Source organism: Equus caballus, chromosome 1, assembly GCF_041296265.1.
Source record: "Equus caballus isolate H_3958 breed thoroughbred chromosome 1, TB-T2T, whole genome shotgun sequence".
Classification (NCBI taxonomy): Eukaryota; Metazoa; Chordata; class Mammalia; order Perissodactyla; family Equidae; genus Equus; species Equus caballus.
This window is the reverse complement of record NC_091684.1, coordinates 151,041,234-151,059,839: the sequence shown is the minus strand read 5'-3', so window position 1 is coordinate 151,059,839 and position 18,606 is coordinate 151,041,234. Positions and strand designations below refer to the sequence as shown.

The window sequence follows — 18,606 nt, the reverse complement described above, 5'->3', positions numbered from 1 at the left end:
AGATCATTCTTCTAGACCTATTTGTTAAAAATCCATGCAGAGCAAACACCACAACTGGTAAACAGCTACGGAAAATTGGAAGCTTCCAAATAAAGCCGTTAAAAGCACTTCATTACACACCTTCTCTGAGAAGCCCTTTGTTTCCACTGAAAACCATACTGGAATCCTTGTGTAAAAGAAGTTGCCTCCTGGCTGTCAATAGCTATATAGTCAGTAAGTGAGGGATCCAGATGCCTGCAGTGTTTAAAACGTTCAGCGGTGGGTGCTGATTCCTCTTCCCTCTGTGTGAGGCTTTCACAAAGGCAGCAGAGTAAGAGCGCACATAGCAACAGCACTCACAGCTGATTGGACGGAGGGTGAGCCCGGCCGCCCCTGCTCGCTGGGTCCACTACAGCTTCCTGTCTACTTGGCAGCACTATCATGTTGTCTTTGCTCCTCTTACCAAGTCAGCTGTGTTTAGTCCACTTGAAAGGAAAGACCAGTCGAACGATAATGACAAAGTATTCTAGCGTGAGCTCCTAAAATGTTGTCTGTGGGGCTTTTACAGAAAGAGAGAAATTCCTAAGGCCGACATTTATCTCAGTCAGCGTTTCACAGAAAACTGAGGACAAAGAGCGGTGGTGGAGGGAATCAATTTATTACTTCGCGTTTCAAGTAAATCAGGTTCTACCAAGTGAAACACTCTGAAAACAAAGAAATACAAAAATTTACAACAATTCGAACAAAGCATCAACCTCCATCTACCTCGAACTACAAAGAACTTCAGAACAAACTTCACAAATTCCTAGAAAAGCACAACCAGTTCGATAGTTAAAATGGGATCGGGCCTAAAACAGTGCGCCCTCAAATTTAAGCAGCGTCTTTTAAGAGGCAAGAAAAACAGGTTAACGGATTGATCAGAAAAAGATTTAAAGAGGAAAAATCAGTTACTTAGTAAACTCTAACAAAAAGAAAAGATTTAACTAGGTATTTGCATTAAAATGTCTCTTCTTACATGAAACAACAAAGACATTAAGCCTGAATTCATTTATTTTCTTTCTCATAAAATTATCTGGAGATACGAAGGCAAAGGAGGTTTTTTTTCAGGTTTCGAAAACTGGGCTTCAATGTACCAGTCTCCACCATCTCCACCAGCTTTAAGAACCATGACGAAAATCCCTCCCCAACTTACAAAGACGTTTGGGGGAGTCAATGCAGGTAGTAGGAACAGATATGAAGAATCAGATATGACAGAAAAATTCCTCATTTAGGCAATACTTCCCTCAGACATCCTATAAACTAGGATAGCATTTTGCCAACTTTTAAAGCCATGGAAACTTTTTATTTGCATTCTTCCAATAAAATGTAGGATTAGCGGTGGCTTTGGGATTTCGATACAGGAGAGGTTTGTGGGAGTAGGCAGAGGCTACAGCAGAAGCATGCTGTTTATTACTCTGATCTTTATCTGGAGTGTCTTGAGGGTAGGGAGAAAAGGCTGATGGAAATGTTGGTACTATTAAAGCAGAGGTCACAAACAACACTGTAGTTTCACAGCAGCTCCAGAATCCACAAGAGCCCTACTGCTGAAAAAGAGCTTCTAGGATCCCTGGAGTCCTACAGTATACGAGTAGGAGTACACAATGCACAACCTGTAGGAGTTCAATCTCACTATTACCTGAGTGTAAAGAAACAACCTGATCACTGGCTCCACAATCAGCCAGAGGGAGAGCTGCCAAGCCCTCTGGGAAATATTAAGAGGGAAGGTGAGTTTGGGAACACAGTCAGTGCTCAGAGAAGGAATGGCATTGGAGAGGGAACAAGGATTTTGGAGTCAGGCTGACCAACCTGGGTTCAAAACATGAGTCGGCCATTGACGAACACTAAGACCCTATACAAAATCACTCTCCTCTGTAAAACGAAGTTAACCCACAGGGCTATCGTGAAGGCACAGGGTGCTCTCTGCCAGCCAGACTGGGCTTTTGGCTGCTAACGACCCTTAAGTTCTTCAAGATTTGGGGTCTTTGCACAAGGCTTTCAGTTGCTAAGTCTCAGCTTAAATTTCTCTTCCCCAGGACAGCTTTCCCTGATCCAAGCCTGCTCTTAGAGTCCCTGTACTTTTTTCTTAGTACTTAGTTCACAGATTATTAAATAATTATTTGTAAAATGACTGGTTTAATGACATTCTCCTCACCACACTGTAAGTACTTTAAAGGAAGGGACTGTTTCTGTCTACATTATTGCTCACCTAGCATCATGTCTGGTTTATACCCCACACATTATTTGATTTGATTTCATAACCATGGGAGGTAAATAGAACAAGTAGCATTATCTACATTGTTCAAATAAGAAAATCAGCTCCAAAAGTTTATTTACTCAAGTCATACAATGAGAAGTCAAAGGAAATACATCTTAAAAAACTTTTAAATAATTTTATAATTCAAAAATAATCTCTTTCCTATATCTTTCAAAAAAGGACTGATATATAATCCCTAGATTGTTTCAGAATATTTCCTTTCAGTTATAATTCTTAAACTTTTGAATTTTTTTTTTTGAGGAAGATTAGCCCTGAGCTAACTGCTGCCAATCCTCTTCTTTTTGCTTAGGAAGACTGGCCCTGAACTAACATCCATGCCCGTCTTCCTTTACTTTATACATGGGATGCTTACCACAGCATGGCATGCCAAGCCATGCCATGTCCACACCTGGGATCCAAACTGGTGAACCCCAGGCCGCCAAAGTGGAACGTGTGCACTTAACCCCTGCACCACCGGGCTGGCCCCAAATTCTTGAACTTTTTAATTAAAGGCTAATGACAGCCTATATCTATAATCTAAAACTATTGATTAACATCATATACAAAGAGAAGTTATGGAAAAAAATACTAAATTTAGTCAGAAACATGTAGTTACAAATTAATAAAACACTCCAACAAACATGCCACCTTAAAAAGTAAAATCCAACCAACAGATTTATTTAGTGAAATGCTTTTTCTGTACTGCCAGTTTTCCAATAAATTTCAAAAGGGCACTTTATATAATTTTGAAGAATGCTTGCTTTTCCCTGGTTTGGTCATGTTGGTACACAAAGCTACAAATGGGTGTGCTATAATATAACGGCATATTATCTACTTTGTAAGATCTTAAACGTCTACAAGTTAAGAATCTGAATAATAGGAAATTCTATAAGTGCTAGTCCTAGGTTCTCAATTCTCAACCCCCAGCCATGAACAATCCCCTTTTTTTCCGTACTCTACCTAGCATGGTCATAATCGTACTCTCCAAATGGACCTGTTCAAGAAATATAAATTACTTATATTATCCTAATGTAAGGAAATAAATAAGAAAGCAGATATTCCATAAGAGGTTTTTAAAAACTACATATTCCAAATATAAAATGGAAAAATTTCAAGTGTCAACTGTTTCAGCTCATCTATGCCCTGTTTTAGCAGGAACAGTGGGGAACCATCTACTGAGAGCAAGATACTTTAGAGACGATCATGCTAGCTTGGACACTTTCTAAACAAAAAGAAATATTACTAGTAGAAAAACAAGAACTCGTCAAAGGTAATGATGAAATAGCTACTATATATGTAGGCCCATGGGCCCGACACGGTGCTTAATCTCTTTACATGACATCTCCTCTGACTCTGAGGTAGTTACTATCCCCACGGATGAGGAAACTGGCTTGTTACCAGCCCAAGTAATCAGAACTGAGTGGGGCAAAGCCAGGATTCAAATTTAGGTCTTCCTCAATCTACCATGCATACTCTTAACTACCGCTATCCTTCCCTTAACAATTTCTTTCTTATATACATTTCCATAAGGCAAATAGGGCATTAAACAAAAATAAAGTTTAAATACAGAAATCTCAAGTTAACATTTTTCCCTCTATTACTCATTCGATAACCACCACTACAGCCCCCTTACACCTCAAAACTGTCATTGATACACTACTTATAACACAGGAAAACAGGATTTTACTGCTAAAGAGGGAGCCAGGCTGTAGCTGTAGTGTGATCACTACATGAGGGCACAATGGAAGAGTCAATCTTCACTACTTCATGATCACAGATCACACACATAATCCCGAGAAAGTAAAGGAAGTAGAAAAGAACACTGAACCAGGAACCATGGTTCTGGGTTCTACTCTGAACTCTACCTCTAATCAGCTTTGTGATCTTAGGCACTTCTCTGAAATTGCTCATTTCTAAGTCAGGAATCATTCTTCTTTTTTTTTTTTTCTTTTTGCCTGCAATGTTGGTGTATTGTAAGGAACAAATAGGATAGGATAAAATTGTTTTGAAAACAGCAACATGCTGCACAAATAGGATATCACCATTCCCGGTGGTCTTCTAGCGGGTAGCAGGGTCAACATGTTTGCACAAAATCCAACCTCATTACTGGAAAGATCCCTTAAAGCAGCAGGACATGATGGAAAAGAGACAGGTAGAGGTTCAAGTTCTTTCCACTTAACGAGCTGTGCTATCAAATTATTTAACGTCTGAGTCTGTTTCTTCATCTGTAGAGTGGGAATAACAATTGCTCTAAGAGTTATAAATCACCTAGCCCAGTACTTGGCTCTCAAGGAATTTGTTTCCTCTTTTCCTTTACAAACTTTGGGTCTACAGGATTTTAATAAAGCATGTGCACGCGCCCACACACACACACCCAACAATAAAAGGCAATACATTGGGAGTATCCCATATCAATAACAATGGGGATGAAATTTAAATCTTGACTACTAAAGATTTTTATGACTGATATTTTTAAAGTTTCTTAAATAATGTCACATTTAATAACACATTTTACAGCTCAATAACTTATTTGTAAGAAAGACTAAACAACAACTAAAATTTAACATTGTTAAGAATTTTGGAAAACAGGGAAATTTATGGCTTTTCTCATTAAATCAGAGCTTTTATTCAAAAACAAAATATTATGATGTTAGGTCAGCACTGGGACAAATTAGGCCATAGTAAATTACATTAATTTCCACTTGCACGGAGATTCCTAGCAATCATTATTGCTGAAATGATTACCCAGTGATTTTTATTCATTATAACATGGTACAAATCAGCCAAGCAGCCAAACAGCAATCCAAAACCCATGTGTTTTCAAGAGCTAAAACACTTCTTAAAACTAAAATATTAAAAAGTACCTAAGAGACCTAATGGAGGTTGTCATCTTTCCAAAGATTTTTGGGTTATGATGACCTAGATTGGTTCCAGGAGCACAGCCTTGTTTACCAAATCTCAGATCTTAGAGAGAAGAAAATGTTCTAGCCTGTTTTTTGGCATCATTCATACTACATTGTTTAAAATGAGCTAGAACAGGGGTTATTTATAATCTAAGCTACCGGACAAACACGTTATCTAATAATATCTTGTACTCGCACTACTCAGATTTAATAAGTATCAAGATCAGGCATAAGAAAAAAAGAATTCATTTTTAATATCCTACAATATGTAGTCTTTATAAATTAATAGCACCATTATTACATAAAACGTGTGCCAAGACGCCCATGGATTCCCCTTTACCTATACCCATACTTCTTTAAAGACATGTTCTGGGATGTTAATCTGTTAATTTCCTTTACATTATAAAGAATGCTATGTTCAATTCAGTCTTAAAATTCTAGAACCAACCATGAATTTTTTATTCTGATAAAATGATGTTTTACTCAATGTATTTCCATGGAGATAATGTATTTACATTTACTTGTCCCTTTGACAGTCGCAACTTTTGTGAAATGAGTACTTTGTACATGAAGAAACTGAATCATAGAGATTAAGGCAGCTGGTGGGTTACCTAGTTGAATCACATAAGCCAGGCTTAATTCCAAGTCCTGTTTTCTTCCCCTTACAACAACCTATCACTGGTAGATATCATGACCTCTACTAATTATGCCAATAGTCATACAAATGACAGATTCTGTATTTTAAATTTTGGAGAATGTTAGCAGAAATCTGGTAAAGGGAAGCAACTGTACAGAATTAAGTAAACCTCATGCAGCTTTCAGAAAGACTCACTCACTATGTCCTCAAAGCTTTAATACTCTGCTTGCATTTTAAAAACGTTTGCTAATTTCACACTGTTTCATATAGTCGTTTCCAAACGATATGACTAACCTCTTCTGGATACCTATATCACTTCAAACTCTAGTGTATCTAAAGCTGAATTAATTTTCCTCTGAATAAGATTTACCATTATTATCACTGGCATCCTCCCAATTCCCTACGCTAACAAACTTTGGAGAGAATAAAAATAGGTATTGATTATGTGTTTATTAAATGCCTTGCACAACCCCTTTACTCAGATTATGTCACTATAACAAACCTATAAAATGAATGCCACGATTATTATTGCAATTTTAACCAATGAGGAAACTGAAGCTCAGAGAAATTAGGTAATTTGAGCAAGTTTATGTAGAGCAGGTGACAAAACCAGAATTTGAACCCAGGTCCTTCTAGTTCTTTGAAATGCTAAAACAATCTATAGGACTAAATGTGCCGCAAAATTAATTTAAGGGGTTGGAACTATCATTTTCTTTTTAAATAAAATAGGAAAAACACTATCAGCTGCCCTTGCGTGAGCAAGATTGAGTAATGACTTTTGCTTGGGGGGGGAGTTTTATGGGGCAGCAATATCAATTGTGTAATTGTGGGCCATCAAAAAAATGTTAACGCCACTGGTCCATGTGATGCTGTCTCTCAATTACCACCACCCCCCTGCACTGTCCCCAGTAGGTATTTGGTTCTACCATATCACATTCAACCAACATGTACTTTGGAAGCACGTATAAAGGGCTGATACCACATTTTATTTTACTAAATAGAGTTTGAGAAAGAAGTAGTGGCTAGAGACTTACAGCCAAAATTCACATATCTCACAGACTGCCACAACTCAGTTCTACAAACCCTTCTTTACTAGAGATGACACTACATCACTAGGGACAGAGATATTTAGTGACCCCTAAGGATTCAGAATATAAAAATACTGGAACTACTGAACATACCTTTCTGCATAGAGAGAGCCAGGAGTTTTCTTATTCCTCACACAAATGCTACAGTCATCCTATCAGAGATCAAAGCTCTCCATTTCCAACACAATTTCAGTTTATACAATTACAATCATGCGCCACCTAACGACGTTTCAGTCAACGACGGACCACATGTATGAAAGTCGTCCCTTATATAAGATTAGTACCACAAGGCCTAGGTGTGTGGTAGGCTATACCATCCAGGTTTGTGTAAGTACACTCTTTGATGTTCACACAAGGACAAAATTGCCTAACAACACATTTCTCAGAAGTATCCCCATCATTATGCAACACATGACTGTATTTCACCCAGCAAACCAGTGCAAAGTACTTATCATTTGAATACCTCAAGAGTTTCTAACCTTTTAAGACCAGGAAGGTTTTAGCTGCACGGCCTAGAAGGGGAAATCAATAAGGCCTCATAAACTGAGCACCTCAACTGGAACCTGCACTTACTAAGAATAAATTTCCATTCCTCATTCTCAAAAACAAAACAGGACATCTAACACACACACACCTCCTAGGTTCAAACCAAAAATATCTGAGACCACTACAAATAGATAAGGATAGTGGAATGCGGGGGCTCTCCAGGTCTGTGCAGCCCACCTGATACTCCTTCCTCTGGGCCAGGCGCCCTACTCCCCACCCACGCCTCTTCCAAAACACAAAGTAACCTCCAGTCCTGACCTGTCTGCTGACTCAGGACTAGAGGTCAGGAAAGACTACTTTGACTACAAGTTCCCGAGGCCAGAGGCCGTGTTAGTTTTCGCTCATCACGGCACTTCCAGCACACGTGCACCAGGCACATAGCAAGTGCTCCATATATTTGTTTCAAAGAGAGGGAAAGAGATCCAAATGTCTAAAATTTTACTCCATTTAACAGTAAATTCTAAAAATGATGTCATTTTACCAATACACTATGCAATCACTAATTTCATATTTATCGCAGAAGGCACTGTTTATAAGAATTCAAATGACTTTGAATAAAAAGAACATTTTGTCAAAATATGTGTGTTTTGGTAGAAACATTTTAGAGATCAAGCATTTCTGAAACAAAGTCCAAGTGTTTTGTACAAAATCAAGGCAAGCATTCCATGCTGTCAATTCCTTGATTTAGTACAAGAGCCCACATAAATTATAAAATATTAGATGCAATTTCCTACAGAACACAGCTGGGGCAAATTGTCTATCTCAAGCCATATTTACACTATTTAAATACAGAAGGAAATACAAGTTAATAGAAGACATGATTTGAGTACACTAGCAGGACAGCAAAATGGCTAATAATTAGGGTGACCATAAAATTCCTTGCCCAAACAGTGATACACTTAGAGTGAAAGGAGACAATTATGAAATAGGATTGGACACAGGAACAACAGGTATCATAAACCAGGACCATCCCACGCATCATTCAATCCATCCCATCCCCCAAGAAAAGCTAAACTTCACGGTCCAGTCAAATGAAGAGACAAAATGGTTAACTCAAACTAATTTTTAAAATGTGGGAAGATGGTCACGGATGTTAGCTCAGGGCCAGTCTTCCTCAGCAAAAAGAGGAGGATTGGCAGCAGTTAGCTCAGGGCTAATCTTCCTCAAAAGAAAAAAAGTAAACTGTGATTTTTTTTTTTATTCCATGAAATTCATTGATATGGGTCAAAACATAAAATTTACAATATTTTGTGATATTTGAAATACTTTACAACGGTGTGTCAGGTTTTTCAAATGTTCTTTCTTAAAAAAAAAAAAAAAATTCAGGGCTGGCCCCGTGGCCGAGTGGTTAAGTTCACGCTCCGCTGCAGGTGGCCCAGTGTTTCGTTGGTTCGAATCCTGGGCACCGACATGGCACTGCTCATCAAACCACGCTGAGGTGGCGTCCCACATGCCACAACTAGAAGGACCCACAACGAAGAATATCCAACTATGTACTGGGGGGCTTTGGGGAGAAAAAGGAAAAAAATGAAATCTTTAAAAAAAAAATTTAACCATATGTGACTCACTGCATGCTAGCTTCCTCTTGTCTGAAGGAAGAGGTAAGAAAGAGCATGTCCTCACCCACAAGGCACTGGCAATGATTAAGCACACAATAGTCACTTAAATGTTTTTCCAAGTGTCAAATAAATGCCAACTCTACCAAAGACCACGACAAGTGCGAGGGATACAGCAGGGAAGAAGTCAGATGTTGTCCCTGTCCTTGGAGAACAAATATTCTAGTGAAGGAGACAGTCTGAAACGAGTGAATGAAGGAAGTACAAGTTGTGGTTCGTGTCCTGGTCTTCTTTCAGTTCCCAGAGCACCCCAGGCTCTTTCTAAATCAGGACCTTTGCACGTACTACTCCTTTGTCCTGGAATGTTCCTCCCTTCACTCCTTCCACAGTTGGCTTCTTGTCCTCATCTCACTTTCTCAGAGAGGCCTTACTGATCATCCTAACCAAGGAAGGCTTCTCCCGGTCCTCAGTCACTCTCTGAGTCTTTGTATGTTTCCTTCATACACTCAGAATGCGTACTCATCTCCCTTGTTGAACAACGTTAACATATTATCAATAGAGAACATTTGTTGAATATTTCTTCAGAATCAGATACTATTCCAAGCACTTTACACGGATCACCTCATTTATTCACTGTGACAACCCTTTAAGAAGGTACTATAACTAGCACTGCTCTTCACATGACAAAACTGAAGACATTTCCTCTCTATTTCTAAATAAACTTACACTATTTCTTGATTTTTAAAATTTTAGACATTATCTCTAACTTCTTTATGTTCCTTTCTCTTTTTAGCACCCTAGTTTCAAGGATGAAACATGTCTTTCACTTTGAGTCTATTTATTACCATTTGACTTTCTTCCAAAATTATGTATATATTATTTGGAGAACAATGTTAAAATATAATTACCCAGCCCCTTTGTTTCCTTCAAGTTCCTTGAGGAAGTCTGGATGATCACTATGTCATTTCTGGTTCCAGAACCTAGAGGCAATTGTGCTCTTGCTAGACGTAGTGTAGTATAGAAAATAGTCAACTGGCTAAGGGGAAATTTGAGTTTTACTTTTGTAGTTGGACAGGTTAACTTCTTTTTCTCGGGGCCTTGAAATGAAATGAAAAAAATGAACGTGACTAACACTCTCTAAGGACCTTTCCAACTCTGATTTCTAGCAATAGCATGATTTTGAGAGTAATTTCAGAATAACGAAAGCATTTTCATGTCCTGAGCTCTTCATAATGGAATTTAATCCACTATGTAACCACTATGCACCTGTACCGCTATGTAACCTGAGGATTTCTTTTTTTCATTGTTGGCCATTCCGAGTCCCCTGGCAGACAGGTGAACTCTGCAACACAAGCTACAAGAAAAAGTACAGGCCAGGGTTGTTATACGCTGGACTATAGAAATATGCCTCCAGGACCAGCATTCAATCAACACACTAATTACCAAGATTTGAATATACTTCCTCAAAGGCACAGTATGCTTCCTTATCTCAATTTCTAAATCACAAGTATACCAACTTAAGAAGAACACGCGTGCCCAGAGAAACAATTTTTACTCTCACGCTCATAGTCTCCTTACTCTTACAGCCAACGTGAAGTTGGGAGGTGCAAGGGTCTCTAATCTCACAGAGTTTAAGTTTTTGCCAGCAATTGTCTGGAATGAGAGAAGGAATCCCCAATTTCACCCTGTTTTTCTCCTCTCTATTTGTTTTAACACACAGCTACTTTAAAATAAATAGTGCAGTTGACTACTCAGACGAGAGTATCAAAAACAATAGCTATGATGTTGTCAGTATTATGTGCCATGTTAATATTCCCAAGAATTTTCATAAAAGGGAACACTAATCCCTCATATAACACAAATGTGGTGGCAAAGAGAAAATAAATGGAGAAGAAAAAAGATGAGCCAACAGTAGAGATGAGTGTCAGGTAATTTTTATACCAGGTCATAATGTAATTTTGAGAGCTAAAAAACTGATTTTAGGGTTGTCAGATATTCAATAATATCTCTGTGCTGGTTTGTAATGAAATTAAATAGAAATATACTGCCAAATTGTCCTTCCAACAAGTTCTCTTTAATCATACCAAACTACTTAATAGTGCCCCATTATCAAATGAATGAATCCCAAACACCTTAGCTTAACATTCAAAACTCTAATCTCCCCCATTCCCAGGTAACCCCTCCAATTCCTACTAGTCTACCTGCTATCCCTTGACCATCTTAACTGCTCAGAACGTCCTCTCCTCCCGTCCTCCCGTCTCAATCTCTGTAAATTTCCATCTATCCAAATCATACCTGTCTTTTAAGGCTCAGTGCAGCTACTGTCTCTGCCAAAAGACAGCCTCTGCCCTGAAATTAATCATCCCAGCTGAAATTAATTATTCCCTATGAACTCTGATAGCAGATATTATTTCTACCATTCATTCAGTTATCAAATGTCTTAGGTTTCTTTGTGTAGTTATTTCATTTGATCCCCCAATAACCTTGAGAAGTGGGCATAAATATCCCCATTTGACACTGGAGAATTAATTCTTAGGGTTACAAAAGGAGAAAAATTACAGAAAAAGAATGCATAAAATTTTCCAGTAATAAGTTTTATGCTACATCACAAAAATACTAAAATGCATACAGCATTCATTCAACAATAAATATTTATTGAGCAGCTACTAAATGCCAGGCACAGTCCACACATGGGGAAACAGCAGTGAAGAAACACCACTAAGTCCCTGCCTTCATGAAGCTTACGTTCCTATTGGAGAGAAAGACAAAAAAGCAAATAAATAAATACAGAAACTCAGGGCAAGCAGTGATAAGGACTATGAAGAGGAGTGACGCAGCGTGAAGACGGAATAAAAGAGCTAGAGTGGTTTTGATGGGGGGGTCAGGGAAGGCTTCTCTGAGAAGGTGACAGCTGAGCACAAAGTCAAATGAAGTAAAGGACAGAGTCACAAGACGTGCATTCCAAAAGGGGACAACAAATGTAAAGTCCCCACGATGTCAATGTGCTTGTGGCGACTGAAGAACAGCAAGACCAATGTTCCTAGTACAGGGAACCGTAGAAGAGCACTAAGAAATGAAGTCAGAAAGGCAGCCTGAGGCTCTAGGATGAAAAATATAATTCTTCCCAATGCAAATAGAATTCAAAATATTAATTCTTCTTCAATTGAAAAAAAATCTTAGAATTTCATCAGTACTCATTCTTCTCTTAAACCCACTCTGTCCAAGCGATATTTTTTTTAAAGCTAAATAACATAAGGAAAAATCTGGTAAAATCTTAATTAACTGTCCTATTTACATGACCTATTTTTTTTCCCCAAAAGCCAAAAATTTTACTCACTTCTACCTTTACATATTCTTATGGGGTACTCTAAAACCTTTATAAATGTTGTCCATCATCAGGGTCTAACTCCTTTTCTGTAACAAGAAGCAACATATTTCCTTAAAAGGGAATGTGACTAAAGATGATACCAGGATGACTACGGAGACATGAATACAAACTGTATATTAGATATTAGTATTGCGCCAGTGTTAGATTTCTTGAGTGTGTAACTGTATTGCAGGTATGTAGGAGAATGTTCTTATTTTTAGGAGATACACAGAGTGGTATGGTGGTAAATGTTTAACAACTGGTTCTGCAGAGAAAAAAAGCTCTGGTTTGTAGCACTGCCAATTTCCATGCTGTAAATACTGCCACCATTGCTGAGTTCAGGCAATCAACTTGATGCAGAGCTGGGGGAAATGCAGACAATCAGCTTTCACCAGCCAGCTCCATGTTGAAGCATGCAGGGTTGAAGTGTCATGATGTCTGCAAGTTACTCTTAAATTCTAACAAAAAACAAAAAAAACCAAAAATCCCCTGCTGTCTGTCTAATCTACTTACCTACCCACCTATCAAGAGAGAAAACAAAAGTGGTAAATGTTCACAATTAATCTATGAAAAGCTATTTGGATGTTAATTGTATGATTCCAACTCTTCCGTGGGTTTAAAATTTTAAAAAATTTAGATGTAAATTACAGAGTAAGCTTGTGAGGAAGTTTGAAGAAATCCTATGGCCAATTCTTTTTTAAAATGAATAAATGAAAATTTTTTGTATATGAGCTTCCTTTTGTCAAGTACACCAAATATGATATAGAACTTTAACCTAAAGTTATTTTTAAGACCAAAACCTCAAAAACAAAAAGCAATTGGCCAATATTAAGTGCTAAAGTTACACATTCTCTTACTATTAAAATTTAAGTAGAAATAACCTGCTAGATAATATGAGAAACCATGATATCTCTTCACAAAAGAAAACTAATGATTTGGTTAAAAAATGTAAAGGAATTTTCTAGATGTCAGGAAAAAGTTTTATAAATGGCCTGATTTCAGATATTGATACCAAATTTTAATTCCATTCATGAATATGAGTTTGGTAAGTAGGAAAATTAAAAAATGGAAACTTCATATTAATTTAAAATGTTAATCCCCAACTACAAATGGTTATGCTCTCCAAAAGGGATAGGTTTTTAAGTCCAAATAATGGTCATAATTGGAATAAATATTATTATTTATAAATGAGAGTTATGACTGGATTCCCAGGCTAGTCTATTAAAGGTTTCCGAACCTATAATGGCCATTACTTGTAGCATCATGGAACAAGTCTAAATTCTGGGTCACAGAAGCAAAGGGCCGCGTTCCAGGCACTGAATCAATCCTAGGTAATATTCTGAAATAAATAAAAAAGAAATTTGGTGCACCATCTCACCACTCCAGTACTTTCCATCAGCCTCCTTCTCATGTTCACCCCCGCCCCAATCTCCTTGCCCTGACACTGCCCTAAGTGCTCATTACGGTGTATTATCACCCAGAAATAGTCGGCTTGCTCCAATTACCTACTTTCGTTCTCCCACTGCATGTGCATTACAGATGTGTAGTTCAAGGCTGGTTTTGAGTTCTAGTTGTATACTGCAGAATACAAGGTTCAAAGTGATACAATAAGGCTTTGTTGATCTCTCAGGCGTGTTATGACAAATCTTCGCAACAGAGCACTGATACACTCATTTCCCCAGTGCAGCTGATCCAAGTTGTGTATTCTTGGAAGTAAAACACCAATCCCCACCCTGTGCCAGGCATATGCTAGGTGCTGACCCACAGGTTCTCAGTTCATCTTTCCCACAATCCTTAAGGGTGATGGTGTTAGAAGAAAAAAGCACTGAAGTTTAAATAAGCAATATAATTTGCTCAAGGTCATTTGGCTGGTAAATGCTGAAGTTAAAATTTCCATCTAAGCCTCAGGGTCTCAAGTCTTCCCGCATTACAGCATGCTGCTTAGAAGGACCCCTTTGGGCTAATTTTATACCAAAATATGGCCATCATGTCAATATTCCTCAAATATGTATAATTAAATATATATTTATTAATCTAAATGAATTCCTAGTTGGTATAATTTCAGTCGGGATAACAAGAGAAAACTTCAAAAATAATAAAAATCAGGCACTGTGTGAATGGATGTTTATAGACAGAGTAGCCCCAACTAAGATGCAGCTAGCTGTGCTTGGGAGTGCCTGGCCTTTGCTCATCTACCTAAACGTTCCCGCCCACAGGGCAAACTAGTCAACATACATATAGCACTTCATAGCTTACAAAGATCTCTGACACAAGAGCTGACCTGAAGCTCAGAAGCAACGCTTTGGGCCTGATATATTTTACAGATGAGAAAGTAAGTTTGGGACTTGACCCAAGTCATAGAACCTCTAAGTGACAGAATGGGTCCCAAATCTAAACTCTAAATCCTTTGAGTCTTTTTCCTACTAATCTATCTAACTTTCTTGTAAACCTAAAGTTCTTCAACCAATTGACTCTCTCTCTCTTTCTCAGAGAAACAGCAACAGGAACAAATTCAGCATGGTGCATGGAGGACAGAGAGCTTCCAGCAAATGTTTGTATGGATCCCTTGTTAATCAGATGTATAAAAACTGGGGACCACCTATACCAAACTGCTTTTGCCTACTCCTATTTTACAGTGCTTTCTTCCAATTCAGTGAGATTTAATCAGTTTAAAAATATAACTTTCCTTTAAAGTAAGTTATGGGCAAATGTATTTTAAATCTATTTTTAAAAAATTGGGTATAAAGTTGTGGTAATAGCCTAATAGTCAATAATTCGCACAACTCCCTAAACTGGCAGAATTTTAGCTGGTGTCAGTAAAACAAGCAATGATTGCCAACCATCTGCTTGTACTCTTATTTGCTCCACAAACATTGAAACATACTAGTCATTCATTCTTTCAACAAATATATATTAAGCACCTCCTATGCACCTACCACGTCTAAGGCTGCCTGCTAGGTGATGGGAATACAGCTGTGAACAAGAGACAAGGCACCTGGCCTCCTGGAATCTAAAATCTAGTTGTGGAGACAGATAATAAACAAACAAAATGCTATGAAGGAAACAGACTGCTGAGACACAGAACAACAAAGGACATCTAATTTAATGAACAATAGCAACAGCTAACATTAATTGAGCACTTCACATAGGGCAGTCAGAGAAAGCCTCTCTGAAATGTGACATTTAAACCAAGATCAGAAAGATGACAAGGAGCTACTCATGTGATGACCGGGGAGAAAGGCTTTTTAGGCCAAATAGTGCATATAAGGGCCTGAGTGGTAATCAAAAACCTAACAGGTGGTCAGTGGGGCTTGGCATGGTGAACAAGGGGAAGAGATGCAAAAGACCTTATTATAATTTCATTGGATGAGTATCTTTTATATGGATAGCAAAATATGAGAAAACTCAACTCAGATTATTGCTAGGTGTCTGTGGTATTACACATGGATTATTACCTAATATTTTTACTAGCTCCTGGCATTTTTATCCATTGATCCAGTTTCAGTTTAATAAGAAAGTCTGACTTAATCAAGAAACTATTCTGATTTTTCACCCATTTGAGCAAAGACAGAATTAGCTATTGACAAACTGACTTTGATTTACCTTCTGAGAAAGAAGTATTGTTTCCAGGTATTACCATTCTGCTTTTTCATTACCAAAAAAAAAGTATTAAGTTATTCTAAGTTTAACATTCCCTCAGTTTTTAAAATCCCCAGCCTCAAATGGGGGAAAAAACATTACCATAATTAGATACAAAGTTGAGAAGGGCAAAGGAATAAATAAATATAAATGTTCTTCATTTGAAGGGCAAACGAATAAATAAATATAAATGTTCTTCATTTAACCACTAATGTTTTTTCTATACTTGTTCATGATGCTGAATCCTCAGACCCCACGGGTTTCTTCATCTTTTGAGAAGGAAATCAACTTTTAAGTCTCTCTCCCTATATACACATTAGCCTCTCAATTCTGCCTTCCAATTATCTTTTTTCTCATCCTTCAAAGAAATGACAGTGTTCCATCCACTGAATCATTTCCTTCTTACTGGATGACAGGCAAAAAACATAGACAGGGAACCTCTCTGTCAATCCCTTTAGTATCTGAGTCTCAGAAGTTGTTTCAAACTAGCAATTATTTGACAGCTACTGATGCATCAAGACTCATCAATGTAAACGGATGACAGATCAACAGCAGCCAGTCATTGACTTGAGATTACGGTGAGCACACGAAAACATGTGCAGCTGAATCAGCCCCTTTCTTTTGTCCTCCCCAGAGCTCCCTAAATGATTGACTTCTTCTTAATTTAGAATGTGTCCAATAATAACAACAGCAGTTCACATTCGAATGTTTACTATGTGCCAGCCACTGTTCCAAGCACATTACATAAATCAATTTATTTAATCCTCAAAATCATTCTAAGGCAAGGTAGTATTATTCCCCTCATTGTACAGATGAAGAAGCTGAGGTATGGAGAAGGTAAGCAGCTTTCCAAGGTCATAATACTGACCAAATCTGTTTTGAGTTTTGCGCAAGCCCATTTTTAAACCAATTTGGTCCCAATATCTTACGATATTTTAACATAACTTACTGTTACCAGTTAAGAGCATGTACTTGAGCTTACTTCAAGTCCAGGCTAGCTATCTTATTAGCTGTGCAACCTTGGGTAAGTTACCAAACCTCTCTCCGTGACTCAGTTTCATTTATCTATAAAATGGAGATGACAACAGCACCTACTTCCTTGAGCAACTGTTAGGATTAAATGAGTTATATATGCAAACTATTTGCAACAGTGCCTAGCACATAGCATGGACAAGCGTTGGCTATTGTTACTACCACTGCCACCTCCACCTGGAAATTCAGCAAAAGGCTGCTCTATTTAATCTACTCAATATTGCTTTTCTTTTCCACCAGCTGTCATTTCTCTTGTTTGATTTAGGTTGGCTAACAATGAACTATTCTTAGCAAGCAAGCAACGCAACTAATTCCTTTGTTATTTTTTTTTTCTAGTCCTTACCACTCTTTCCTCCTATCTCAATTGCCCGGGAAGGAACTGTTTGAGGTTAACAGGGTTGCATTATACTATAGGTAAGTTCATAAGCTGCCGCAATACCAAGGCTAAAGCCTAAATTAGTAATAATCAAAAAGGGAGTGTCTTAATCCGTTTGGGCTGTTATAACAATACCATAAACCAGGTGGCTTATAAACAACAGAAACTTATTTCTCACAGTCCTAGAGGCTGGGAAGTCCAAGATCAAGGCACCAACCGATTTGGTGTCTGGTGAGAGCAGGCTTCCTCATAGATGGCTGACTTTTCACTGTAACCTCAGATGGTGGAAGGGATGAGGGTGCTCTCCAGGCCCTCTTTCATAAGGGCACTAATACCATTCATGAGGGCTCCACCCTCAGCCCGTAATCACCTCCCAAAGGCCCCACCTCCTCATACCATCACCTTGGTGGTTAAGGTTTCCACATATGAATTTGGTGGGGGTGGGGGGGTGGACAGAAACATTCAATCTAGAGCAGGGGAAAAAAACAAAGACAGCACTCCTCTCGGTTTTAACCTCAAAAAAATCAAATTGTTTGGTATTTTGTTTGTGGAACAGGTTTCGAACTAACAGTTTTTACTTAAGAATCATAAACAGCCTACAATATGTGTTCAACTATGAATTGAAACACAGTATGTTTATCAATTTATTGATGATTTACTAGGAAAAGTTTTTTTTTTTAACCAAAGCACAAAGCATAGCAAATTGACATTTATCTTTTAAATGAAAAAGATTTTGATTCTACTCAGATTGTTGTACAATACCACAAATTTAAGACATCTGAAACTTTGGGGACTTTTGAAATCAAAACATAAGCTTATATTCTATTATTTTGAAATATGTCCTTATAGGGGAAAAAAAACAAGCACTCATTCAAAAATAAACAAAATTAGAAATACCACACATTTACAACACAATGTTTTAATTACTTCTACACAAAGATCACACTTTAGACTTCTCTTGAACACTGGATATTCAATACCTATCTAAGACCAGGTCCATATTTTACATCCTTAAGTACAAGGTGGAGTAACATTGTTTAACCTCCCCAGCTACCCAGCTCTAGTCAGCAGGTAAGAGCATTTAAAAATCTATTCCTAGAAGCTTAGTCCACTCATCTCACCCCTACAAATTAAGCCATAATTGTAATAACAAATGACAGTATAAAGAAATAAATTACACATATATGTCA

The 18,606-nt window shown here is 37.8% G+C and overlaps 1 protein-coding gene across 37 annotated transcripts in view; it reads right to left on the bottom strand.

Annotated features, from left to right (window-relative positions):
- The window catches only part of ATOSA (atos homolog A), a 109,382-nt gene that overhangs the window by 66,282 nt on the left and 24,494 nt on the right, over nt 1-18,606 (bottom strand). For 9 of the 37 annotated variants that reach the window (XR_011440037.1, XR_002799526.2, XR_002799515.2 and 6 more), the window contains exon 1: nt 121-304. The exons of 26 other annotated variants lie outside the window; for them this stretch is intronic. Coding sequence is in view for 4 of the 11 variants with exons in the window: in XM_023617175.2 (XP_023472943.1) it covers nt 121-157 (37 nt within the window). In the remaining 7 variants the exon portion in view is untranslated. Of the gene's footprint in view, nt 1-120; nt 498-18,606 lie in introns of those variants that run through there. 2 more of the 37 variants (XM_070271250.1, XM_070271236.1) reach the window with 2 other exon arrangements.